We start from the raw sequence: 27,672 nt of genomic DNA, 5'->3' as shown, positions 1-27,672 counted from the left end.
GATTTGACATTACGGTGTGTAAATCGTATTTCCTGTTCACAAGTTGTTTGTATTTTAGTTAAGACAACCCACATACAAATGAGAAATTAATAGTCCCTCTTTTAGATTTTAATTCTGAGATTTTTTTTTTTAAGCCTAACACCTGTTGGCCGGGTTAAGTACCCTCCTCTTTCTGATCCTGCAACACTCTGTACATGTGTATTTTATGAATTCAATTTGTTGAGCATTTGTGCGTGCGTGTTTGTGTGTGTGTGTGCACACGTCCCTGTGCATATTATGCTTATTCCATGCTCTAGGGCATTTGGAGGCCCGGCCTGTCATTCTTTTCTCCATCAGGGCCTAGCAGAGTGCCTGATAAACACATACATCTGGATTTAGTTGAGTGATTGGTTAAGACTCATTCTGTTCTCTTTCCTTCTTTAGTTTTGATGTACATGAACAGGGGCCTGTAAAGCTCTTGTCACGAGGCTGTCGTGCTCTCAGAACTGACTGCATTTTCTGTTTGCAGGGATCGTGCTTGTTGCCATTAATCCTTACGAACAGCTGCCAATCTATGGCCAAGATGTCATCTATGCCTACAGTGGCCAAAACATGGGGGATATGGACCCTCACATCTTCGCTGTGGCCGAGGAAGCCTACAAGCAGATGGCCAGGTAAGAATAACCTCAGCCCAGAAGTCCTCCTGGGTAGAGTCAGAGGGAAGAAAAGGGAGTTTCTGCCTTCTTTGGCTGCCTTTTCTCAGTGGTGGAGTGGTGATTCTGGGATTGAGGAAGAGTCTTGGGAGCCAAACCAGCTCAGGTTCTTTTCTTACCGCGTTTCCTCATGTCTTCGTCTTCTTCTTGTGAACCTGAGCCTTGGCTTGGAGAACAGTGGCTCCTTAGACTTATTTCAGTTTTGAGCAATGCAGTTAATGCCTAGTGTGTCATCTCTCCTTGACTTTCTTTTGGCCTTCTCTCCTCCCCTCCAGGTGTAATGAATCCATTTTATACCATCACCAGTCATTTTGCAGATCTCACTGAAGGCTCCCTTTTGAAGGAACCAGGACTCTGACAACTTCTTGAGATGCCAGGCATTTGGGGCAGATACAGAAATTTCAAATTAGCAGTTATGCATCGTGGTTTCGGGTTTTTAGCCTGGAAGTGGAGTTCTGTGTAGGCACTTAAGCAGGTCTGATTTTCGAACTCTGAAAGATAGGTCCAGGTCTGTTTCGTCAGAAGGTGGGCTAGGTGAGTGTATTGGTCAGGGTTCTACAGGGCAACGGAACCAATATGGAGTGTGTGTGTGCGCGCACGTGCGTGTGTGTGTATGTAAAGAGAGGGATTTTTATCTTAAGGAATTGGCTCATGCAATCGTGGAGGCTTGGCATGTCCAAAATCTGCAGGGTAGGCTGGCAGGCTGGAGATCCAGGGGAAAAATACTGCATTTTGAGTCTGAAGGCTTTCTACTAGCAGAATTCTCTTCGGTGGGGATGTCAAATGTTTTTCTCTTATGATCTTCAACTGCTTGGGTGAGGCCCACCCAAGTCTACTGATGTAAATGTTCATTTCACCTAGAAAAGAGCACCTTCATAGCAGTAAACATAGTCAAACAGACTAATGTTTGACCAAATGTCTGGGAACTGTGGCCTAATCAAGTTGACACATAAAATTAACCACCACAGTGTTGGTCTTGAACTGTCAAGATATAGTATAGGGAAAGATAGTTTTACCAAAGTTTTGGTGGAAATGCATTTTTCCAATTAACAGAAAAATGCTGGATCCTTTCAGCTAAATCTTTTCTGCCACCTCTAGAGAATATCTTACAGAGCTAGCAGGAAAGGTAGGAGTCCTTTGTGGGGTGGAGGGCTGCTTAGGCTAATTTAGTGAGAGGAGTGAGAAAGAATCCCACTCAAGGTGGTCTGTGCTTCGGTGGATATCAGGGTGTAATTTTCAGCCCAATGAAAATTTCCATGAGGAAAGACTGTTATATAAGTTTCCTTACTAATTTATAATGTTTTATTGCTGGCTGTGGAGATGAGTATGTAAAAGGTCTGTTTCCTTATGGATACACAGTGACCATATTCAATATAAGCAGTGATTGGAGAACAGCAATATAATAAGTAGAATGATCTAAAACCATTTTATTTCTCCCAAATGTTATAGATTGTGGAGCTAAAATGGTCATGACCTTTGATCTCTCTGATGCCATAAAGCGACCGCACACTATGTTCATCTGCTATCAGGGCTTGACCTGGAGTCGCTTAGCTTGGTAAGCGGTTGAGGCACACACCTCTGGACTGAAGTGTAAGTTCAAGGTCAGATCACGTGTGGAGAAGGATGAGGGGTAGCGTGATGCAGCACACGGCCTCGCTCAGGTGTATGCACAGTGGAGGGGGACCTGGGGTCTGGACAGGCTTCTACATCTTGGGAGAATCACTTAAGCCAAGTCGTCATTTGCTTCATGTGAAGAAGATTATCCTTCCTCCTTTATGGATGGTTTCTTTATGGCTCTAAAATGGAAGGTGAGTATGGCCTGGTTCTGACGACTTCCTTCCATGCTAAAAGTTCCGCCAGCTCCCTGAGACTTGTCCTTTCATGGATGTCACTGATGTTTGTTTTTCATTCCATTCTCCTCTTCTAGCCAGTTGCACTTAGATGTATCAGAAGTTGCTGTTCATTATCAGACTTCTTGAGGCTCCCATACAGCTTTGAGAAACATCTAGCCTCCACTTTTATCCATACCATAGATCCTTTTGATTAAATACCTCCCTTCCTTTCCGTGCCGGAAGCTGTGCTCTTGGGTTATTTCACTTGTTTGGGTCCTTGTTCACACCTGTTAGAGGGAAAGGGCAGGTGTGGGCATCCAGGGTGGTGGTGATATGATCTTGCCTATGGTAATGCATTTGATGATTAAGGGGTTTGGATGTTAAAGTTGGACAAGGAGTTGCTTCCTCAAGGATTTTCTTTAAAGTGCTAAGGTTTATTCGTTTTACCCACTGAGTCCTAGGGTAGCCAAATAATTTTGCTGAAATTCTTGTGCAGTTTTTGCTCATGAACGTGCATTAGAAGCATAAGGCCAGCACACGTGGCCACAGGAGAGAGGAGCTATTTTTGTATAAGTTCTGTTGTCAGCAGCTCATGGTTCCTGCTATTGATCTGAGAGGCATATTAGAAGCCCCAGCAGAATCTTTGCAGGGAAAGAGGGAGACCCACTGGTCAGATGCAGGGACGGTTTTTTGCTGCATTTCCATTATGGGCCTTCTCTGTCAACTTTGAATACTAGAACACGTTCATTTAACAATACTTGCCAACTGTACTGTGCTCTTCCTGACTCATCAGCAGTTTTTGAAATAATTGTTCTGTGGATCAAGTAGCCACAGTCTAACACAGTTTGCTTTGAATCTGAGCCTCCATAACCGCTGGGCAAAATAAAGGGTACAAGAAACTGAAGTTAATGACTCCCAGTCTTTGGTGACTCTGAGTTAATTGGCCTTGGACTCAGCAGTTCTTTCTCTTGATTCACTGGGGACTGGATTTTCTTTCTTCATGTCGTTCACACTGGGACACTCCAATTCTTGATGCTTTGAGTGTGTGGGAGGAGTCTGTCAAAGCTCGAAGGGATAAATCCAGACCTTCATCCCCATCCTGAGGTTTCCACCCAGAATCTTGTGCTGGATGGAAAGGTTGAGGAGACACAATAACAAGATGACTGGTTCATTGTCCCTATATCCCTGTTGACTTCAAGACTAGGCTTGAGAGTAAATGGAGATTCACAGTGAATAAAAAGGCTAAGCTAGTATAAAACATCAAATTCGTGAATTCTGTCTTCCACATAAGAGACTATAGTTCCCGTGAGAAAGGAGACTGACCGCGGCTTTATTTCTGCTCCTCCCTTGTTCAGGATCTGAAATGCCCATTCCCTCATTTTTACCTCCCCTGATTCCAGCCTCAGCTCCTGTGTTACGTCATATCAGCCAACGTTTGTGAAGTATCAATTATTTGATAGGCTGCTTCCCGAATGAACACTAAGAAATGTGAGACCACTCCCCACTTCTTAAGGCGACAGCGGTCTAGTCTGGTTGGAGAGAGAGGACACAGTAGGCCAAAAAGCCTGTAACTGCAGGAAGTGTAAATTGAAGCCACACTCAGCGTTGTTTGAATTGAGTTTGGAGATGATTGTCACACCTGGGCCAAGAAAACTGTAGCATTTAAGCTGGATCTTGATGAATTGGTAGGATGTGTAGAGTGAGAAGCAGAACTCTAGGTGGGTGGAGTAGAGTGATCAATACCCTAACAGTGGGGCATCAACAAGTACGGTCACAAAACCACAGTGACATAGTGCTTCACACCCCCTAGGATGTTTGTCATCAGAAAGACATAACAACAAGAATTGGCAAAGATGTGGAGAAATTAGAATCCTCATACACTGCTGGTGGGAATGTAAAATGGTGCAGCTGCTTTGTAAAATAGTCCAGCAGTTCTCAGAAGGTTAGACAGAGTTACCACGGGAGTCAGCAATTCTACTCTTATGTATGTACCCAAGAGAAATGAAAACGTGTTCACCCAGAACCTCATCCACAAACATTCATAGCAGAATTATTCACAGTAGCCAAAAGGTGGGGAAAAAACTAAATATCCATCAGCTGACCAATGGATAAAGTGTGGTTATAGCCATACAGTGGAATATTGTTTGGTACATGAAAAGGAACAAAATACTGGTACAGGGATGCACCTTGAAAATATGCTAAGTGAAAGAAGCCAGACATAAAAGAAGCCGTACTGAGCGATTCCCCTTATATGAAATGTCCAGAGTAGACAAATATGTAGAGAGAGGTAGATTAGTATTTGCCTAGGGCTGGAGGTTTGAGGGGAATGGGGAGTGACTGCTGATGAGGATGTCTTGTGTTTTTAAGTGGTGGCGACGGTGGGGGGCGGGTGATGAAAATTTTCTGCAGCTGATTGGGTGGGTGGGTGCACAGCTCTGCAGATGCCCTGAAACCCACTGAATTGTGTACTTTAAATGGGTGGATCTTGTGTTCAGTGAACTATATCTCAAAAAAGCTATTATTCACAAAAGGCGTGGTTAGGGAACCAGCACCCAGGAAAGCTTAACCTATGTGGTAAGTGCGTCTGCGTCGGGGGTGTGCGGACGGTACAGTTAGAGGCAGGGTGGCCAGACGGTGGAGGCCTCTGAAGGCCGGGGTGAACTTTGGGAGAAAAGCGTGTTCTGTTATCAAAGGGTACAGAGATGGTCAGACGACTCTTGGAAACCCTGGATTAATCAAGTGAACCTTCAAGGCAGGGGGCTTCTCAGGGTAGTTATGTTGCCATGCATTCTGGAGTCTCCAGTCTCCACGATGGGGATGCATTATGCTGGGTTTGCAAATCATATTTAGACACAAAACTGTCTTCAAGGACTCTTTGGGAAATGATGGCCTAGAGCAATGGATACATTTTAGAGCCTGTTAGATAAAGAGATAATATGACACAAGGGATGTTCAAAGACCAATTTTTCTCTGATGGGCCCTATTTCAAAATCGCTTCCTTCTCTCCATATTCCTATACCATTTCCAAGGATGAGAACACCTTCTCATGAGTCGTTTAGATTCTTGGGGAAATACCTTGCCTGTTTCAATGACCTCTGTGTAATGATTGATAGTAGATGCTGAAGCTGGAATTCAGACCCGGTCTCTGCCCCAAAGCCCTTTGTACCTGCTGAGAAGCTGTACTCCCTCCATCACTGGTGCCTGTCGACTGGCCCCAGGTAGTCTTCCCAAAACAGAGCAAACTCTGGTCCTCAGGGCCATGAGGACCGAAGGATAGACCTTTTGCCCTAATGTTTCAAAAGTGTCTAAATTCCAGAGTGAGATTAGAGTTTTGGTGTATTTTGTAGCTCTGCTGGTAGGAGTGGGCCACCTTCTTGTGTTCCCCAGGTCTGATCCTTTTTTTTTTTTTTTTACCTTTTGTGTTCTTTCCTGAAAGAGAGTGGGGACACTGCAGAGCAAATTCATTTGCTCGGGTAGCCAGGGTAATAGAGCACACACATTTCCATCTGGCTGTGCGGTGCTGCTGAGCTGTGACTAATAGTGAAAGATGGGACTGCTCCTGTTCGGGGTCCCGGGGAGGGGAAGTGCAGCTCGGCCCACCTGTGGCAGCCGATTGAAACCTGCCCCCACCTGTGGGAGTGCTCCAAGAGAAATCCTGACTGTGGAGATGTGCTGCAGAGGGAGAGAGGTAATGAGAAAGGTCTACATTTTCCATCTTCAGAGGTCAAAAAAGAAAAAATAGAATTGACAACTTTATCTTCCTGGTCATTGGGGTGGCATACTCTGGGATAGACAAGAACGGACTCAGGAGATTTCAGCATCTCTTTTGGGCTGCAGACTCTGTGGAATTTGGATCTTTGGGAAAATAATTTTTTAAAAGAACTGCAGGGACTTCCCTGGTGGCGCAGTGGTTAAGAGTCCGCTTGCCGATGCAGGGGACACGGGTTTGTGCCCCGGTCTGGGAGGATCCCACATGCCACGGAGCGGCTGGGCCCGTGACCCATGGCCGCTGAGCCTGCGTGTCTGGAGCCTGTGCCCCGCAACGGGAGAGGCCACAGCAGTGAGAGGCCCATGTACTGCAAAAAAAAAAAAAAAAGAACTGTACATAGGTGACCGAAATTCACACTTTGCTTTGAGATCAAGTTTTAACTAGAATGATGTCAGTTTCTTTCTTCCTTTTTGATGTAAGGTAGTTTATTATTCTGGGTTGTATAGTTTGGGGAAGTTTGGGATGTGAAGTACTTTCTGATTGAGCCTCATGTTTTCAGTGTTGAGAGCAGAGCCAGGTTTTGTTTCTCTGTAAGATGTTTGCTGTACGGGAGTGTCCAGGGGTCTGTCCCTGACGATGTCTCTCCCACCTACTGTGTGTCCATGCACAAACCCTTCGGGGCCTGTGGTTCTCAGTGAGTCCACCCTTTAAGGAGAATAGTGGCATCACCTCAGAGAGGGATTTGGACCTGCGAGAGGTCATGAGGAACCTTTAAAACCCGTTGAGTGCTATAAAAATTGGGGGCGCTGATGTTAAAGCTGACGGACAGCTTCCTTGGCTGTCGTTGAACACAAGTGACGGCATCGCTGGGGAGGTCAGTGGTTAGGGAGCAGCGACTTCCTGGAATTTTACAGTAAAGTCTGAAGCTGTGACTTCATTCAGCCCTGACTTTTGGCTGCAGTTTTGCTTTCCTTCCCATTCCTTATGATTTCAGGTCAGGGCTAGGTTGTGCTAGGACAAGGTATAGGAGATGTTCAAGATGTCTGAACACAGGAATGACTTTGTCTCCTCTATGCCATTATCTCATTTCTCGAACATGCCCTGGGTAGTTAGTTCCCTTTGTTCAGATTCTTCCCAGGGTGCTGTCTTCCCCAGGCTCTTCTCCTGCACTTACTCCTCCCTGATTCCCTCATCTCCTCTCCATGTCCCCCTGCTCAGCCATGCCTGTACACCCCTCTCCCTCCCCACGGGGTGCCCCAGCACCGAGGTCGATAGCATCATTTGATCCTTTATAATCTCTTAGACTGTATAGTTTCTTTATATTTCCACCTACCCTGTTTAAAATTCTAGTTATATTATTTAGATTTGAGTGTAGGGGAAAGTTAAGTATGCAGTGAATGTGGCTAATATGACATCCCTGTGTTAAAAGAAATTGATGGTAAGTGTATATTGTCATCTCCTTTTAAAATTGTGAGTTTAGAAAAGAATAGGACTGGATCACTTCTGTGACACTGCAGAGGTCATGAATGTTACTAATAGTCAAGTCCCATATCAAAAATCATAGAGCTGAAAGATACTTCATTTTGTTAGTAACCACTTTTTATCTTACCTGGGGAATGACGTCATGTTAGGAAAGGGCCTGCAGTCATTTGGTAGGAACTGGCTAAGCTGTAGGGACACTGGAGACCGCATCCCCGCCACTGGTCCTTTGGGTGCTGCTTGACCATTCCTAGTCCACGTAGCTCTGTCTCTCAAGCGTGTTCCATTTTTAACAGCTTTCACTGTCGGGAATTTCTCCATCACGCAGTACCCCACTCGTCTCCAGTCGCCTTCACCTGTGGCTCTGAGCTCTGTCCAGAGCAGCTACACAGGACAGTGAGCATTTCCTTACACGTGGCAGCCCCCTCCCGACTCTGGCTGAGCATCCTGGCTCCCACAGCCATTCCTTCTGAGCATAGCTTTCAGTCCCTCTCCCACTGTGGGTCGCCCCTGGACACCATCCGGTCTTTCTCTCTGATATCTGTGGTCTCTGAATGCGGTCTGCCAGGAGAGGCGAAGAGTTCCTCCTTACAGAGAGTTTCTGTTACAGAGCCGACAATTGCACTGACTTGGCAGGCATTTCATATTGCTGATTTTTACTAAGTTTGCAAGCTGTCAAATTCCTATTTCCCCTCCCCCTGCCCACATATGCACAAGAATTATTTTATTACCACTGTAACGAGGTTTAATCGGCTAGCAATAAGCTGCACCTATTGAAAGTGCAGTTACATTAAATTGCACGTACAGTTTGACAGATTTTGACATATGCGTACACCCATGAAACCATCACCATGATCCAGGTAATGAATATTCCCTTAACTTCGAAAAGTTTCTCCTTCTAAGATATGTTTCCCTCATTCTGCAACTTGCACAATTGATTTTTTATATGCTGAGCAGGATTCAGAGTTACCTGTATTAAATTTCACCTTTTGTCCCTGTGTTCCAATATTCCAGGGTATCTCTTTGAATCTTGATTATTGCATGTGATATTTTAAGTCTCCCTGGCTTGATGCATGTGCAAATTTAACAGATCTTTTGCTTCCGTCCTTATCTATAGATGAGGAGATATTAACCCGGCTGGATTGCTATAACATGCTGGGAGCAGTTCTTTGACTAAGAACTGATAATTTAATCTAATAGAAATAAAAACTTAGGTCCTTACCTGTATTTTAAATCGTGTTAAAACCTGTGCGCACCAGGTTGGTCAGGCGTGATTTTCAGGGGCTCATGTCTGAGGAGGTGGGCACGCCAGACCCCAGTTAGCAGCCCAGCCTCACTGCTTCCTTCCCGTGTTTCACCTGGTCATGTTCTTTCACCTAAGTTCCTCCATTTCCTCAGCTGAAGCAAGAGGATCGTTGTGTGTACTTCCATCCTCGGGTTATTGTAAGAGATAACCGGCCCCTGAGCAGCCGTCCCGCGGCGGGCAGGACCCAGTGGACACGCTCTCGAGCTTCCCCCCGCGTTGTCGTTACCCAGCCTGGTTCTGCTGTCAGAGTCACACTCGTCACCTCACACGGGCTACTTTCAGAATTCATAGTGGTGCTGACATGTGAATAAGATTTCGTTTTACACGGTGTCTGAAATAATTTTCAGTGAAAAAAAGCTGGTAAAATATGAAGCCTAGCAGGATGAAATGACAGTTCTGTTTACATCATGCTAATGCCTTCACACCACGTTAGCTACTCTTTTTTTAACTGCGTGTCTTTACATTTATTTCCCAAAAGACAGAGTGGCCGTGGACCTCATGTGCTCATGTGCTCAAGTTTAGTAGGAGAGGAAGGTGCCGTAAAGCGCAGCGGCTCGGCATCCAGGGACAGGACTGCCTTGGCTCTCAGAACAGAGGAGCCGTGTGACCTTGGCAAGCCACTTAACCTTATTTTGCATCAGTGCCTGCGTCTTTAACATGGGGATAAATAGTGTCTAAATCACCAGATTGTTAGAATTAAATTAGTTGATAAATGAAAAGTGCTTAGAATGATTTCTGGCACAGAGTAAGTGTTCAGTAAGTGTCTGATACAGTGGTGGTGGTGATAATCTGGTGATAAATAATACTGATGATTTGATAAGTAATGTCATTATCATTTCATAGTGTCCAAAGGAAAGAAGTGCTGGAAGGAGACATCAGGGCTGAGCTGGATTCCCTTTATAGGTCGCCCTCAGAGAACAGATGGTCCTTCAGGCCCAAGGGAATCGTAGAAGGCTGGCCATTCCACGTGATTAGCAATGTTCTTTTGGATTTATAGGCTTGTGTTTGAAATTAGAATTAAAGAAGTTTATAGGTTGTTGCTCATCTGTCTAGAGGAAATACAGCCTCAGTGGCACTAGGTCTAAACCTATTTTTTGTCATATACAGAAAACCAACAGCTTTGAGTCTTGAACTTAAAGTGAAGCTGCACTGTTTGTTGCTCGCTCAGCAGCTCCTAGAACAGTGTTAGAATGTGGACACCACTGCCCTTCGGTGATGGAATCTGTAAGCTTAAGCAAAAGGAAAGTAATACAATACACTGCAGGAACCAAGTGATTATTCGATTGCTTTTACAGGCAGTTGCTTGAGAGACAGCCTGCCTGATATCACTAACTGAGCATGTGGTGGAGGCCGGAAAAACAGTTTTTCCCATTTTTGGATTGGGTTGTTTGTTTTTTCGTTATTGAGCTGCATGAGCTGCTTGTAAATTTTGGAAATTAATCCTTTGTCAGTTGCTTCATCTGCAAATATTTTCTCCCATTCTGAGGGTTGTCTTTTGGTCTTGTTTATGGTTTCCTTTGCTGTGCAAAAGCTTTGAAGTTTATTAGGTCCCATTTGTTTATTTTTGTTTCTATTTCCATTTCTCTAGGAGGTGGGTCAAAAAGGATCTTGCTGTGATTTATGTCATAGAGTGTTCTGCCTATGTTTTCCTCTAAGAGTTTTATAGTGTCTGGCAGCTCAATAACAACAAAACAAACAACCCAATCCAAAAATGGGCAGAAGACCAATAGACATTTCTCCAAAGAAGATATACAGACTGCCAACAAACACATGAAAGAATGCTCAACATCATTAATCATTAGAGAAATGCAAATCAAAACTACAATGAGGTATCATCTCACACCAGTCAGAATGGCCATCATCAAAAAATCTAGAAACAGTAAATGCTGGAGAGGGTGTGGAGAAAAGGGGACACTCTTGCACTGCTGGTGGGAATGTGAGTTGGTACAGCCACTATGGAGAACAGTATGGAAGTTCCTTAAAAAACTACAAATAGAACTACCATATAACCCAGCAATCCCGGTCGGTACTGGGCATATACCCTGAGAAAACCATAATTCAAAAAGAGTCATGTACCAAAATGTTCATTGCAGCTCTATTTACAATAGCCCGGAGATGGAAACTTCATCGGATGAATGGATAAAGAAGTTGTGGCACATATATACAATGCAATATTACTCAGCCATAAAAAGAAACGAAATTGAGCTATTTGTAATGAGGTGGATAGACCTAGAGTCTGTCATACAGAGTGAAGTAAGTCACAAAGAGAAAGACAAATACCATATGCTAACACATATATATGGAATTTAAGAAAAATAAATGTCATGAAGAACCTAGGGGTAAGACAGGAGTAAAGACACAGACCTACTGGAGAATGGACTTGAGGATATGGGGGCGGGGAGGGTGAGCTGTGACAAAGTGAGAGAGAGGCATGGACATATATACACTAACAAACGTAAGGTAGATAGCTAGTGGGAAGCAGCCGCATAGCACAGGGAGATCAGCTCGGTGCTTTGTGACCGCCTGGAGGGGTGGGATAGGGAGGGTGGGAGGGAGGGAGACTCAAGAGGGAAGAGATATGGGAACATATGTATATGTATAACTGATTCACTTTGTTATAAAGCAGAAACTAACACACCATTGTAAAGCAATTATACCCCAATAAAGATGTTAAAAAAACAAACAAAAACAAAAACAAAACAACTTTTCCCAAGTGGATGGAAGTGAGACTCGGTCACTTCTGGTCCCTGCGGTGGTACATCAGTTGGTTAGAGCAACGGTCTGCTGGGGCACATTGGTTTTTGGAAGATTCACTGGCATGTGGGAAGAAAATATTAGAACTTTATTTTTCACAATCTTTTAAGGTTTAAAATTCTGTTGGTGTATCTCTTATAACATGCACAGTGTATTAGTACAGTAGCACAGAAAGTAATTTATGAATACATATTTCAGGGGGCGCTTGCTCACAGTTTTCCTAATAGGGGAAAAGAGAGGACTAGTTTCGTGTCCAGGGCAGTGTCTACACCCATAAATGCAGTTGTCTTTGTGGACTAGTTCATGGTCCCCAGAGGAAATCTGTCCCCTGGCCCCGTAGTTCTTATTGGTGTGCTACCGTGGAAAGAAGGTGAGAGAAGGTGGCTGGCTCAGTGCAAGCCATCCCCATCATAGGAGACATATAAGGAAAACATGGCCATTATTCCTCTATCAGTGTCACTTTCCTAGACTGAGTTAAAGAGCACTGCTCTTTTAGTAGCTTTCTGATTACATCAGAACATAGGTTCTCATGTAACAGTGGACAGTGTTTTGTCTCAAAAAAGAAAAAGAAGAAAGCCTTGGGGAGGTCCTTTATAATGGAGATAAATTGTTAGAATTGAATTTTAGTACTGGCCTTGCCCATGGAGGGAGTAAGCAGAGGTTACCCCAGATGACTCCATTTCAGAACCATGGAGAGAATTCCCCCCTCCCCCGCCCCCGCCACACACACACACCTGCTTTACTGAACCAGAATTTCAGGGGTGAAACCAAATTATCTCTTTAAAAAGCTCTACAGCTGATTCAGAAAGGAGTAAGTCTTTGACAGGCGTTTGGGAAATTTTTAGAATAGATGAGTGTCTATGATTTGGGGGATTCAGAGCTGGTGCTCACAAGAAGAATCCGTGTCACAAGCTTTAATTGTCTCCTTAGCCTTTAAGCTCTGCTTGGTTGCTTTTAGCATCTCAGTATGACTTAAGGCTCTGAGAGTGAACTTTGATCAAGGAAAGAAGTTACAGAATTTGAAAGCCTGTTAGAAGGTAGAGGATCCTCCAAATATAGCAGATGCCTAGCTTTTCCTGCCGTGATTCTCAACCCTGGCTGCACAGGAGAATCACGAGGGAGGTTCCAAACTAGCCATGGCCAGGCCTCACCCCCAGAGGTTGAGTTAATCAGATGGTGCTCAGGTGGTGATATAAACACTTCCACGTGCTGTCTGAGTGAAGCATGTTGAGAACTTTGCTGAAACCACCTGTGTAACTCAGGCGATCCACCTGGTCTTTGTCAACAGCAGAGTGTCGGGAAGTGAAGGGACTCTTCTATGCACAGGTAACGTTGTAGATAGCCTGCACGCCATGCAGCACGTCCAGGAGAAGGCCCTGTGTTTATGTCCTTTAGAAGCACAGTGGGCAGATTTAAAAGCAAATGCTTTTTGAGTCCGCCTGGCTCCTGTCCCCATCATAGATCAATGATTTTGGAAGCCAGAGGAGGGGCACCTACAGCCAAAAGGTGATGGAAATTAATTCGGTCCTCTGTATTCCCAGAACTAGAGAAGAAAATGCCTCATGGTCAATGACTTGCTTTTAAAAAGGTGTCCCTTTTGTTTAAAAAGGGAATTAACGTTCTTCAGAAGAGCAAGTACCAAGAGTACTTAGAAGTGTGGGATGTTTTTTTAGAAAATGCTGTGTAGGGCTTCCCCGGTGGCACAGTGGTTAAGAATCCACCTGCCAATGCAGGGCACATGGGTTCGAGCCCTGGTCCGGGAAGATCCCACATGCCATGGAGCAAATAAGCCTGTGCGCCACAAGTACTGAGCCCGCCTGCCACAACTACTGAAGCCCACGTGCCTAGAGCCCGTGCTCCACAACAAGAGAAGCCACCACAATGAGAAGCCTGCGCACCTCAACGAAGAGTAGCCCCTGCTCGTGGCAACTAGAGAAAAGCCCACATGCAGCAATGAAGACCCAATGCAGCCAAAAATAAAATAAATAAATTTTAGAAAAAGAAGAAGAAGAAAATGCCTTGTACCTAGTAAGAGAGGGATGAAGAGCAGGGGGACATCCTAGTATCCAGCGGCTTCCGATTAGTTATACTTAGTAGCTAGCAGTACTGTACCCCTAACGGTGTGGTTACTGAGAGGTTACTGGGGACCTGTTAATATAGGTGTGTGAACTGTGTGGAGTCTAGCTGCGTTTAGCTTAAATGTGGAGTACCAGTCTTCAGTTAAGATATTGGGGATCGATATATGCTCACTCCACTTGGTTTTGCTTCCCCACTGGGTTGTTGGGCTCCTAGAGTTTTATTCCATTTATCATTGCACATATTGATCCATCATAATTGCCTGATGTGTAGGAATTCTAGCTCAGCAATCCAAAGCAGAGATTTTTCTTCCCAGTTGCATGAGGTTGTCATTTCTACAATGCTGTTCATTTTACTTCCTTGTATTTGTAGATATTCTTATTTTATTTTGCAGAGTATATGTTCATGAAATGCATAGAATAACTAAGAGTTCCCTTCTTGGAGCTGGAAGGCTTTTGAGGTCAGATCTTCTGGGATAGGGGTTCCTTTTCAGCATCTTCAATGTTATGGTTCCCAGTCTTTCTGGAAACTTCTAGTCTCCCTCATTGCACTGTTTGAAACTCAGAGGTGAGCAGATATCCTGCTGTCACTTACTCCCACCCTCGTTTTGGAGCAGCCACCAGAACAGATTGGTCTGGGAATGCACTTTAGTCTTTTCTCCTCTAAGTTAGACTCTTCCTGGTCTGGCTAGTGTTCCTCATGTGACGGTTCAGAATTCTGATTGACTTCCTTTGAGTATATTCCAGTTTTTCAGTGTACCCCATGAAATGTGGCATCCGTAATTAAGCCCAGAGTGTAGATCCAGAGTGACCAGAGAAGGAGTCCGTGGCCATCTCCCGTTCTCCTGGGATATAAATACTTGGGGGCTGCATTAATAGAAACTTACTAATAGTTTCTTGCTGTGATGACTGATGAGTCAACCAAAATACATCCACACTGTGGCCTGGACGATGATCACAGTTAGGTACAACCATCGTGAAGTATGTTGCAGACCCACCCACCGTGGTTGTAGACCCTGTCCAGATCACATTGCTAGGTGGCAGTGTCCATTTTAGCATCCAGGTTTTCCTGTTCTCCTGTGCTCTTTCCTCTCTCTCTCTGAGTTGGGCTGATGATGCATTGTTTTTAGAACTAATCAAAGATGTCCTTGCTCTCATGGTACCAAGCCAAAGTGACTGTTTCACAAAACACTGCAGAGTTTCTCACTTAGGAAGTCTGTAAGAAGAGAATGAGTGGTTTGCTCTTGAAGAAGTCGTCTGGAAGACACTTCTAAGTTTTGAGGAATAAGAAGCAAATTCTGCTTTCCATCATCATCATCCTATGATTCACCTCTTTCCTCCTCCACCAGTCCTGGCATGCTGTCAGTCTTAAATCAAGGATACCAAAGCTGAACCTGGGCTTTCCCCTTGAGGCTTGGCTTCTTCCTTAGGCTGGTCCAGGGTTCCCCTAAGGCCGGAAGTGGGGGGTAAAGAGCCCAGGTTAGAAATGACACTGCCTGTCTCCCTTGGTGCCACTGTGTGCCTTCCTCCAGGCTCTTCCTCTCCCGGTTCCCCTCACTTCACATCCTGAGTTCTCTTTGTCTGTGATTTACATTGAAACTGATGTTCACTTTCCCCCAGGCCTGGCTCTTGATTTTGGAATGGAAATTTAACACGCTTTTAGTTCATTTCTCCACAGCCGCAGAGGGAACTTCAAGACAATTACCATGCTACCAAGACTATTAACATACTCGTAAATCATGTTCTGACAGTCAGAAGGTGAACTTGGGCACTTTTCCTTTGTCTTCGCCTTCCTGTTATAACAATCCTAATCCTCCCGAGACAAATTAATCCTTTGAGTTGAGGAAGGAGAATGCCATGTAAAAGAAATGTGAAAGAGAAAAAAGTGTATTAGTGTATCTCAAAAATATTTCCCTACTTTATCGGTAGGCATGATAACAACACGGAATGTTCCTTAAGATCGTAAGTGATGTATGAGCACTACTTAATCATTATTGCAGCACTAACTAAATTTCATAGGTTTGTCAGCGGAACCACAGAAGTCATGCATCTTGCCTAAGGCACACAGCAGGCAGTTGGCAGAGATGATATGAACCTGGGCCCCCGAATTCCAAACCCTGTGCTCTTGACCACTTTGATACCCTGCGTCCCCGGAAAAGATGATTCTTGGGTTTCTGGCTTGGGAAACTGGGTAGACAGAAGTTCTATCTGATGAGACCAGGAAGATGGGGGAAGGGAGTTAGGAGAGACACTCTGAAGGGTTGAAAATGAGTTTATTTGGGAACTGTTTCATTCAGGATCCCCCACCCCTGACATCCAAATAAAGCTATCTAGTTATTGAGTCTATGATGGAGGTGAGAGGTCTTTGCCTATAGGTGGGACTTAAAGCCTTGGGAGTGGATGATGTCATCGTGGGAGAGATTGTTGAGAAAAGTTCTCAGATCTAACCCCAAGGAAACTGAGCATTTGAAGATCTGGTCTGAAGAAGAACCTGTAGAGGGTGATGATCACCCCTTCTTACAGGTGATGGGGTTTATGCCTCCTTCTTGGGGGCAGTTGGAAATGTGTGTAGGAGTTTTGATTGGCACAGCTGGGCTGGGGGTGTGCAGTACTGTGCTGACTGGGCAATGCACTGAGTGGGTTACTGCCTTGACGGGATGTTGGTTAGGAGTCTGGAACAACCTGAAACAGGCAGGGCAGTCCTGTGCATCTAAGACTTGCTTTCCATTGCTCTGCCCCAAATGCTCAAAATGATCTTTAACATTCTTTCTGACACTCACATTTATGTTGCCCTTTAGTTTTCAGGCCTTTTAAAAATCTCCCTATCTCATGGCTCCTCACTTGAAACTCAAGGAGTGTGGAAGGATGGGCTGTTGAGAGCTGAGACCTTGAGGGGCTTGGCCAGAGTCACCAAGCTCATGAGTGGCAGAACTAGTGCTGGAACCAGTTCTCCTGCTGCTGCTCCAGGGCTCCTGCTGTTCTCTTCTCCTTCTGTGTCTCCTATGACTGAATCTGGAGGACCTGGGTATCTAGCTGAACTTCTGCAGGGATGCTGGGCTTGTACTAATGAATTTGCTCCATCTCATGGGAAGTTTTCATGGTTGCTGAATGACAGTGTCTGCCGGGAGACCTGTTGGACACCTGGACTGCTCTCTGTGGATGACCGTAGAGCAGGTGATAATTCATCCTTGGTGGATTCCCATGTATGTACTATGAGTGCGGAGCCAGCAGTGGGTTTCAGGCAAATATATTCTTTGCTCTTCCCTGTTCTCGTCATGTCTCTGCGCGCTTGACGTGCCCCATCTCTGCGTATGTGGGCAACTTCTAGGTGGACCTACAGGAATGCTCTGGGTACCAAAGTTTTCAGCCCTGGAGATGACAGCAGCCCTCTAAATTCTCAGAGTAGACAAGTAACTATGTACTATTGATTAGATGGCTGACCAAAGATTCTCCTGCCTAAAAATATCTATCTCCGTGGCCTATCACTTTATTTAAAGTGTTACCCTACTTCTCAGCTATGACTCAAAAAACTATTAAAACATACTTAGTATCGGAGAGAGAAAACGTCATATATGTCACAACTTTCAAATGTAACTCGAGTCTAATGCCTTCGATTTCTGCCACCACAGCTTGAGTTCAGGGCCTCATATTCCATTTGGGTCACTGCTGCAGTCTCTGAATGGGCCTCAGTCTTGCCTGTGTTTCTTTTTTTTAACTCCCAAGTCCATCCTCCACGCTGCTGAAGAGGAGAGTGTGTGTGTGTGTGTGTGTGTGGTATGTGTTTGTGTTTTCTGGTAAATGATTTCAGAATGTTAAAATGCTGATGGGAAGGAGCTAGTTGGGGGAGAGAGGTTGCCAGCTGGGAGGGGTTTGGGAGACAGAGAAGGGGGATAACCGGTAGAGTGGAATTCTGGACATGGGGCTGGGATCTAGAGCTCAGATGATGAAATTTACCTCCAAGAAGGTAGGATTTTCCAGTTGTTAGGGAAAGGGAGGAGAAGAGCTGGGTGCTGATGCCGCAGGAAGGTTGGTAGATGTGGTAGCAGGAAGTTGAACGGTTCGAGGCCTTTTCCCTTGATTGCTAAGACTCCTTTTGTCCTAGCACATGATAGGTACTGACATGTTAGATGAATTACATGTGGATTTTGTAGTATCTCTCATAATGTAGATGTGCCTGGGGGAATCCCTGGGATAGGAATAAGTCGCATGTACCGGAATCTGCTGTGTGTGCCGTCAGCTAACTGATGTCCAGTTGCTGCAAAGGCAGGTGGGCGGCCAGATGAGATGACTGTCTCTCAAGGGACCGATGAATAAGGGGGTGGCGACAACCCTGCAGCATTTTCCAAGGGCACCGCGGCAGGTGCAGTTGGTGATCTGGCATGTGGTGTTGAAGACAGTCATTGGTGTCACATCTCTGTGGACCTGACACCTCCACCTGGCCGGTGGCCACAGACTCTCACTCACCCAGGTTCCCTTGCACTTGTCATAGGTGGGATAGAGAGACCCGGAGAGAGAGAGAGAATCAGACTTTGACAGCTGCAAGGATGCTTAGATATTTTTCCGTCTAACTCGTTTATTTTACAGAAGATGAAATTGAGTGCCAAGGAGGAGAGGGGACTTGTTAAGCCCTGCATTGAATTTGTGCTGAGGCCCCATGGCACCAGACCCCAAGCCCAGGGCTCCTTCTAAGCTTCAGTGGAAAGGCCAGCTCCCTCGGCCACAGTCAGACCCGCAGATCTGCCCAGGGTGTGTGTGTGTGTGTGTGTGTGTGTTGATATGAACTAAGGATGACCTCAGGCCCACCGTTCCTTGTGCTTGACCAAGGTGGACATCAGATTGAGTCATATGATGAATGTGAGACTCTTCTCAAAGAAATGAGTTCTAAACTGTACAAGGAATGAACAATCTAAGAAATTAAAATATTAACGTCTTTTATTTTTAAGACTTTTTTAAAGAACAATTTTAGTTTCACAACAAGATTGAAAGGAAGGTACAGAGATTTCCCATATATCCTCTGTCCCCACACATGTATGGCCTCCCTCTTTATCCACATCACCCACCAGAGTGGTCCATTTGTTACAACTGATGAACCTATATTGACTTGTCATAACTACATAATCAAAGTTCATAGTTTACTTTAAGGTTCACACTTGGCATTCATGCTTGGTGTTGTGTACTCTGTGGGTTTGAACAAATGTATAATAACATGTATCCATCATTATGGTGTTGTATAGAGTAGTTTCACTGTCCTAAGTAGACCTCTCTGCTTCATCTACTCATCCCCCCCAACCCTGTCAACCACTGATCTTCTGACTATCTCCATAGTTTTATCTTTTCCAGAATGTCATAGAGTTGGAATCATACAGTATGAAGGCTTTTCAGATCGGCTTCCTTCGCTTAGTAATATGCATTTAATTTCCTCCGTGTCTTTTCATGGCTTGATAGTTCATTTCCTTTTAGCGCTGATTAATATTCCATTTTCTGGTTGTACTACAGTTTATGCATTCACCTGCCGAAGGACATCTTGGTTGCTTCCAAGTTTTGGCAATTATGAATAAAGCTGCTAGAAATATCCTTGTGCAGGTTTTTGTGTGGACATAAGTTTTCAATCAATGTAACTTTTAAAGGAAGATGCTACATGGAAATGTAAAGTTCTTCCTGGCATAAGGAAGGTAGACTAAAAAGGGTAGAAGTATCATCAAGCAAAAGGATGTGAGTGACTGAAGGAAAACACTCTTAAAGCAGCCCACTTGAACTCGTATTTGAGGTCAGATGCAAAAAACCAAAACAAAGGCACTACCTAAATAGTCATACTAAACTCCCCAGATCGAATGCTCTGTTAAGAGATACTTGAATTTTCCAAAATTGAAAATTCAATGTTTTGGTATTTTTTAGGAGCTAGACTGCAAATCAGTCGACTGCAAGGGGTATCAGTTTTTTTAGTGTTTTATTTGATAAATATTTGAAGTAAAAGGTGTACTGTTTTATTTGTCAGATAAAACACCTCAGAATTAAGGGATTTTTACTCCATTTTAGCTGATTAAAAAAGTCACTAAACATAACTCACTGGGGAATAAAGCGATTGGGATTGTTCCTCAATAGTATGCTATGTCTCATCTTTTGACACAACAGTTAGATTCTGATCAGCTCAAAGTAAAGGGGATTTTCAGTGCCTATCCTTCAGACAAACCCACAAAACTACTGTTATAATCCAAGAAAAATCAAAACATGTCCACACTAAACACTGTACATGAATATTTCTATTTACCCATGATGGCCAGAAAGTAGCAACAACCCAGATGTCCTCCAGCCGAAAAATGAATAAACAAAAGTGGTGGATCCATGTAGCAGAATATTGTGTGGCCATAAAAGGGAGTGACACATGCTGCAACATGGATGAACTTTGAAAACATTACGCTAAATGAAAGAAGCCAGTCAAAAGGTCATATATGGTTCCCAGTCACATGAAAGTTCAGAATAGAGAGACCCGTAGAGACAGAGAGTAGATCAGTGGATGCCTAGAGTTAGGGGGACTGGTGGGAGGTGCCTGATAACGGGCAGGGAGCTTCTTTTTGGAGTGACGACAGAATCCTAAAGTTTACTTTGGTGATGCTTGCACAACTCTCTGAACATACTAAAAAGCATTGAATTGTACACTTTAAATGGGAGAATCGTATGGTATTTGAATTATATCTCAGTAAAGCTGTCTGTTACCCCCCCCCCAATTAATAAAAGGTGGAAAGCAGATTTAGAGATGTTATTTTAGAGAAGAAGGTGAACAAGGAACTACATTTCTTAGGTGATATCATTTGATACTATCATACTAGACCTAATAAAATGAGGTTGAGACAGGTGGCATGAGGACAGGGGGGCAGCTGTGAATAATGTTATGTTGCGAAGAATCCTGTCCAGAAAGGTTTGTTTGTATTTCAATAGGTACGCACCACCTGGAGAAGAATTCAGTATCACACAGGCTAACTAATATGCATATAAATCTACGTTTTTATTTAAAAGAGAGGGTTTCTCCAAGTCGTAAGCTAGATTTATAAATTTAAGCTTCATTGAATATAAAACAAGGATTTAAAAAGAAAGCGTTTAGGACTTGAGTTCATATAGGACTAGATCCCGGGCTAGGAACTGAGAGTCAGGGACAGCAAAGAAATGAAGCAAGAAGAGAAGGGGATTGAAGAAGAAACATTTCAGCAGCTGGGCAGTAGGGCCCATCTCAAGCTCAAGGTTGCCCCGCTCTCTGATCTTGCTTTCCTGGGCTCTGAAGGCCTTGCCCACTGCCTGATGCCTCCCACCTTTGGCCCTTTCCCTATGTCCCTTCTCCACTAGTCAAGAAGCCTGAACATGGCTCAGCAAAATGCACCAAGTTGTGGTTGCTGAGCAGGTTGGCCAGGTAAGCTCCCCAGTCGTGGAGCCTGTAGTGCTTCCCGGACTGGAGGTGACCATGGTATCAACAAGAATGTTAATATGCTCCAGATCAGCGTTTGACGAATATGGGATGGAGCACAGTCATGGCACTCAGACCAGAGAAGGAAAATGTGCTGCTTCCAACGGGAGCATTTCCTTCTGTAGACAGTGCTTGCTTATGGCGAGACAGTGCTTGCTTATGGCGGGGGGCGCAGGGAGGAGGGCTCTAGTAGTTGAGAGAGAACACGGTGTGGCTGCACGTGCCCTCAAAGATAACTGGCAACTTACTCCCAGGAAGCTGGGCTTCCCTCTCCCTGGGCACACCTGCTGCTCCAGTACAGTATTTAACTTAAAATTTAGAACGCGTGTGGATCTTGATAAAGGACACTAAAAATAGCTCTAAAAATACTTAACCATTTGGGATTTGTGCAACCGATGAGGGACTTCTCACAACCATTACTGAAAAGAGCCAGATTTCAGCATTTAAGATTACTAAAGGAAATCCTGGAATGTATTTTTGGTTTTTTGTGTGTGTGTGTGGTACGCGGGCCTCTCATTGTTGTGGCCTCTCCCGTTGCGGAGCACAGGCTCCGGATGCGCAGGCTCAGTGGCCATGGCTCACGGGCCCAGCCGCTCCGCGGCATGTGGGATCTTCCCGGACCGGGGCACGAACCCGTGTCCCCTGCATTGGCAGGCGGACTCTCAACCACTGCGCCACCAGGGAAGCCCTGGAATGTATTTTTTTAAAGAGTAAAACAGCAAGCCAATTCTGGTGCTGGGAATATTTGAGTATTGCTTTAATTACGTTACCCAATCCCCCAAAGCCTGCAAATATTCAGAACCCAAAATCTCCCCAAAGTCAGTTGTTTGCATTAAAACAGTCCCTTTGCTCGTGGGGAGATGCTGTTTTGAATTTTTGACAAAAAAGGAAGTTTGTTCTGACGGAGGTTCTTTTCCCTCAGAGGGCAAGGTTTTTACATAATTACCTTGTACCCTCAAAATTGTCTTTGGTTCAGCTCTCCAGTCCCCGTCCCCTGAACCCATCGCACAGCTAATTCCTGTCTCTGCGCTTCTCTTCTGTTGCTGCAAACTTCCAGCTCTTGGTCAAGATCCACCTTAAGGCTGTCAACATTGACATTTGACAAGATTCTCTGGGGGTCTTTCTCTAAGGTCTCAGCCCTCTTGGATCTTTCCCTTCTCTGAAGTTTCAGACTAGTGGCGGTCTCTTCCACACATTCCAGCACAAACGCTGCCCTTTGTTCTCGGTGTGCTGGGTGTCCCCCTGAGTGTCAGCCCCTCAAGGGAGCTGTTTTCATGTACTTATATGCCAGTCATCATGGTTTTTCCCTCCCCTTCTTGATGCTGAGAGGTTTGTAGGCACTCAAGTAAGGGTTAAAGATTCCCGACTCGGAAGTTGAACTCTAATTCTTGGGTTCTTGCCCACGTTGACGCGCCACCCCTGTTGAAGGGCACGTGGGCTCTAACCTGGGGGAAGTGTTCAGTGCCACACCCTCTGCTGGGCTTGGCAGTGGAGGGGGAAGGAGCAACGTGGGACTTTGCCAAGGAAACGCTGGCTTTGGATAAATTACTTCTGCTTTGTACCCGTTATTGTGCCTGTAAAGTGGGTGAAGGAGTGTTACCTGATCTGCCTCATGTTGTCAGCAGAAGGGTAGACTGAAGTTTTAGATGCGATCACGTAGTAAGATAGAACTGATATTGACTATTGTGAATTTTGATTAGCCCTGTTACATAGGTTTCCTATTTTGTTACCTCTTGGCCATTTATATCTGTGCTATATTAAAAGGTCTTGAGCGAGGGCAGGGGGTGAGTAGTCAATAGGAACTGTTAAAATAAGATCTTGGTTACTCCCTGACCCAGCACTCTAGCAGAAGGATCCAGTGATCTTCTCCAGAAGGTAGCCGATTCTCGGCCTGAAGCTGCTAGTGCAGAAGTTCAATATAAGTGTACAGTTGACTTCTGAACAACATGGGGTTTAGGGGCACCAACTCTGCGCGTTTGAACGTCTGCATGTAACTTAGAGCTGGCCCTCCCCATCCGCGGCTCCTCCGATTTAACCTTCCATGAGTTGTGCGTTTACTACTGAAAAAAAGTCTGCATGTTAGCGTTCCCACGCAGTTCAAACCTGTTGCTCAGAGGTCAGCTATAGTCTTTTCACCTATTAAAATGGTTTCATCTGCCATCTTAAAATCTCAAGGAGTGCAGGTAGGGAAGATGCCTTGGCTGACTGTAGAAGCCTGAGGAGTGGGGCTGGCACATTTAGACCTTCAGCTAGGATTTCCCAGATGAGACAAATCTAAGACCATATCAAAAGCCTATGTGGGCTGAGAGAGTGGAGTAGCATTTCTCAATTTTTGTTTTGTTAGAGACATTTCTGAGAGCTGGCGAGTTTTCCTGACAACGTAATGAATAATTGACTTTCCGTTATTAGGTTTTCTTCAGCCCATTAAAGTGAGTCTTTCTTTTGAGGACTCAGAACTGTCTAGGGACCCAGTGGGTATCCCAGGATGCACAGACTTGGGACGTTGTACTAAAGAGACCCATGAATGAGCGTGCTATTGGTAAATAACCAGAGCGACCATTCATTGTGTGTTTGCTCTGAGCCCAGCAGTTACATGTAGATAATACCAACATTATCTACTAAGCCATGAGTTTGGTTCTGTGTTTGCTTGAACGCCTTCAGTCTGAAACAGATTGTTTTATGAAGCAGCCTCTCGTATGGTTGAACACCTGGTAGAAAGAATGCTGGGCTGGATGTCCAGCTGGGGCTCTGCAACTTAACCTAGAGTGGCTTCCAACAAGTCATGCAGCTTTTTTTGCCTGTTTCCTCCATGGGGGGAGAGGAGAGTAGCAGCACCTACTTCCAGCTGGATTTTCAGGGCAGGTTTCCTGGAAGATGGCCTTTTCATTAGTCCTGGAGGGATAGATAAGATTTGAGTATGAAACTGAGGGAAGGAGGGACTTCGCTTGTGGTGCAGTGGTTAAGAATCCGCCTGCCAATGCAGGGGACACGGGTTCAATCCCTGGGCCGGTAAGATCCCACATGCCACGGAGCACCTAAGCCCGTGCACCACAACTACTGAGCCTGTGCTCTAGAGCCCCCGAGCCACAACTACTGAGCCCGTGTGCCACAACTACTGAAGCCCACACGCCTAGAGCCTGTGCTCTGCAACGAGAGAAGCCCGGGCACTGCAACGAAGAGTAGCCCCCACTCGCCACAACTAGAGAAAGCCCACACGCGGCAACAAAGACCCAATGCAGCCAAAAATAAATAAATAAACAAATACATTTAAAAAGAAAAGAAACTGGGGGAAGGAGACTGAGAGAGAATTCCCCCTAAAGAAAAATACAGTGAGAAAGAGGTAAAAAGAAAGTGTGGCTGAATGTGGGAGAGCAGGAATAGTGCCATTTGACTGCACCTACAAAGGTTTTGTGTTTCTTGGAGCTGACGGCAGCTTCCTTACGACTTGTAATTGTGGTGCTGGTTCTGCCGGTGGAGGGTGAAGCTCGTGGGGTCGGGCTGATTCCTCTGCTGGCCCCAGCCCCAGCCCCGGCTCAGATTTCTCACAGCTTGGCTGCTGTACGCTGACTGCTGTGTTTTCCTAGTCTCCCGCTCTTCATAGTCCTGTGTGTCAGTCTGTCTCAGTGTGGTCCGCTGGACATGGGGTCCCTGGTGAGGCTGGAGAGTGCAGAAGGTGGTGGGAATTCCACCTCAAACCTGGTGCCGGGGCAGCTCCCTGGGCCACCTGGGATGGAGGCAGCCGAGGAGAACCTTTGGTCCGGTCAAGTGAAGCCCTTCCCTGTGCCATATTCCCTCGCGTTCTACTCTGTACCCTCTTTGGGTGATGCTATGAAGTGACTAAAAGCAGGAAGTGGAAGGAGCGTGGGTGTGTTTACACTAAGAAAGAGGATGGTGAGGGCGGAGACACAGCAAAGTAAACAACAGCCAAGCTCTTTTATAAACTAGAGCTCATTATGGAAACAGATAACTGAAGTGCTCCACGTTCAACACCTTGGCTACTTTGTCATAGGAGACTGCATTTCATATCAAAGGAAACTACATAGAAAAGCAAATGCTGCCCTTTATTCTCCAGTTCTGTGTTGTCTAAGAATCCTATACACATACTCCTTGCCTGCTTAGAGCCCCCGTTGAAGGGCGAAGAATGGAAAAGCTCTTCCCTTATAGATCTGTTAGCAGAACATGGATATCGACCCTGGAACTTCTCCTGCTAGCTTCCCACTTGTGCCACCGACCGCCCCCCGCTGACCTTTGCCCTCAAGAAGCATGACTTCTCTATCCTGTATCAACCCCCCTATCCAGTGTGTCTTGGAACCGTAGTTTCCACTGCCTTTATCTGCAAGTTGCAGAGACTTGCTTTGCCCTGAGTTTCCCTGGTTCCTTTATCACGTCTTTTTCTTAAAGGCTTTACTGCCCTGCTTAACTGATGCTCAGGCTCCAGTGCATTGTAGTCAAACCCACACCTGCACGGTCCCCCTTACTTTACTTGCCTTTGGCGCTCTGGTTTACGGCTAGTGGGTCATAAGTGAGATTCCTAAGGCAGTCAGCTTCCTCGTGGCTCAGGTCTGTGGGTTTGTGCCTGGCAGTAGTGGTCTCATTTTTTTAAGCTGTATAGGGAAAACACTGTGAAGGTGGAGCATTTATTTTTGTAGCTGAGTAAAGCCTACAGCAGAATTAGTCTAACATGTTTAATGATGTTCATAATCATTGTGCTACATGATAATTTGGGCATAAATATTAAATAGCTGACACAAATGACGGCAATTAGCAGTACCTTTCTGTAGCCAAACTGTCTTTCGCATTCTCTTTTTCCACCTACAGTATCTGTTCCTTCATCGTGAAATATTGAATGCCTTCTCGGCACCAGACTCTGGTATGTCCACCGTCTGCCCTAGGGCTTGGCAGTTCCTGACACTACCCAGTGCTGAGCACCTGTCCTCCTCCTTTCCCATCCCCACCCGGTGCTGAGCGTTTCATACTTGAAAGGTTGGACAAGCGGTTTCTGGGCCACGAGGCTGGTGTGGCTGCATTCAGGAGAGGAAGGGTCCAGAGAGAGCAGAACTCAGTGAAGAGTGCCTCTGAACAGAGGCCTGTGAGACCCTTTTGGCAACTGGAGGCGGGGAGACAGGCGCACAAACACTGCCTTTTGAGCCAGCTCCTTACACACTGGAGTAGGCTCCCCAAAATAACCAAGGCAGATGCAGCTTCAGGCCCAGGTGCGATATAATTTCATGGCCACATAAGAGAATCATGAAATTTCAAACCAGCAAAGGGATAATGATTCTCAGGGTGCCCAGACCAGCAGCATCCGCATCACCCAGGAACTTATTAGAAAGTACATCTCAAAATCCTTGCATTCCCAAAGGGCGGTGTTGGACTGTTAAGGGCGGTAAGATGCAGACAGTGTGAGAGTGCCACTTAGTCTTCTAGTAAGCTTCAGTTTTAAGGCCTGAAAGTTTATATATCAACTTTATGGCTTAAGCTACAGTGTTTTCCAGTGGAGAGAGCCTTGCCCCATACCCTAGGGGGTCTCTGAAATCTGCCTCCCACCTCTACCAAGTACACTTAGTGGTGTTTCTGATTGGCTCTTGGAAAATGCAGCAGGACTGGTGAAATGTAAGCATGGTTTCCTTGAAAGTCGTCATTAATGCTGTGTAAAGAGGCAGGATTTTGCAATCAGGAAAAGAAAAGAAAAGAAGAACACTTTGAAAAGAGGTTCAGGGGTTCTTAACCATTTTTGTTCCATTTAAAACATTTAAATGTATCAAATATAATATGTACAATTACAAAGGACTGATTATATTGAAATTATCAAAATATTTTAGGAGTTTGTGATAAATATAAGGCATGGTTAATGCATTAGTGGCAGATCTAATAATAACCATCATTTTGAAGTAGTGGTGAGTGTAAATATTTAATGGTATCTGCAGCAACTGTAATATGGTGTCAGAGTCACAGGTTCTTCCTATTCTCTCTGTTTTTGACTATATTCTTTTGTTTTCTTTATTTTTTTAAATTGAAGTATAGTTGATTTACAATGTTGTGTTAGTTTCTGGTGTACAGCAAAGTGATTCCATTTTATATATATATAATTCTCTTTTTCAGATTCTTTACCATTATAGGTTATTACAAGGTATTGAATATAGTTCCCTGTACCATACAGTAGGACCTTGTTGTTTATCTGTTTTATATATAGTAGTGTGTATCTGTTAATCCCAAACTCCTAATTTATCCCTCCCCCTGCTTTCCCCTTTGGTAACCATAAGTTTGTCTTCTATGTCTGTGAGTCTGTTTCTGTTTTATAAATTCACTTGTATAATTTTTGGCTCTATTCTTAACTGAAGAAAATGTTAAAGTTGTTAAAATTTAGTA

The 27,672-nt window shown here is 44.8% G+C and overlaps 1 protein-coding gene across 4 annotated transcripts in view; it reads left to right on the top strand.

Annotated features, from left to right (window-relative positions):
- Positions 1–27,672, top strand: part of MYO5B (myosin VB) — a 382,756-nt gene that overhangs the window by 178,867 nt on the left and 176,217 nt on the right. For 3 of the 4 annotated variants that reach the window (XM_033837739.2, XM_033837736.2, XM_033837737.2), the window contains exon 4: positions 509–653. In XM_033837739.2, the coding sequence (XP_033693630.1) occupies positions 509–653 (145 nt within the window). Of the gene's footprint in view, positions 1–508; positions 654–1,068; positions 1,227–2,141; positions 2,248–27,672 lie in introns of those variants that run through there. The other variant, XM_033837738.2, reaches the window with a different exon arrangement.

Source organism: Tursiops truncatus, chromosome 13, assembly GCF_011762595.2.
Source record: "Tursiops truncatus isolate mTurTru1 chromosome 13, mTurTru1.mat.Y, whole genome shotgun sequence".
Lineage (NCBI taxonomy): Eukaryota > Metazoa > Chordata > Mammalia > Artiodactyla > Delphinidae > Tursiops > Tursiops truncatus.
This window is presented reverse-complemented; position numbering and strand designations above follow the sequence as displayed.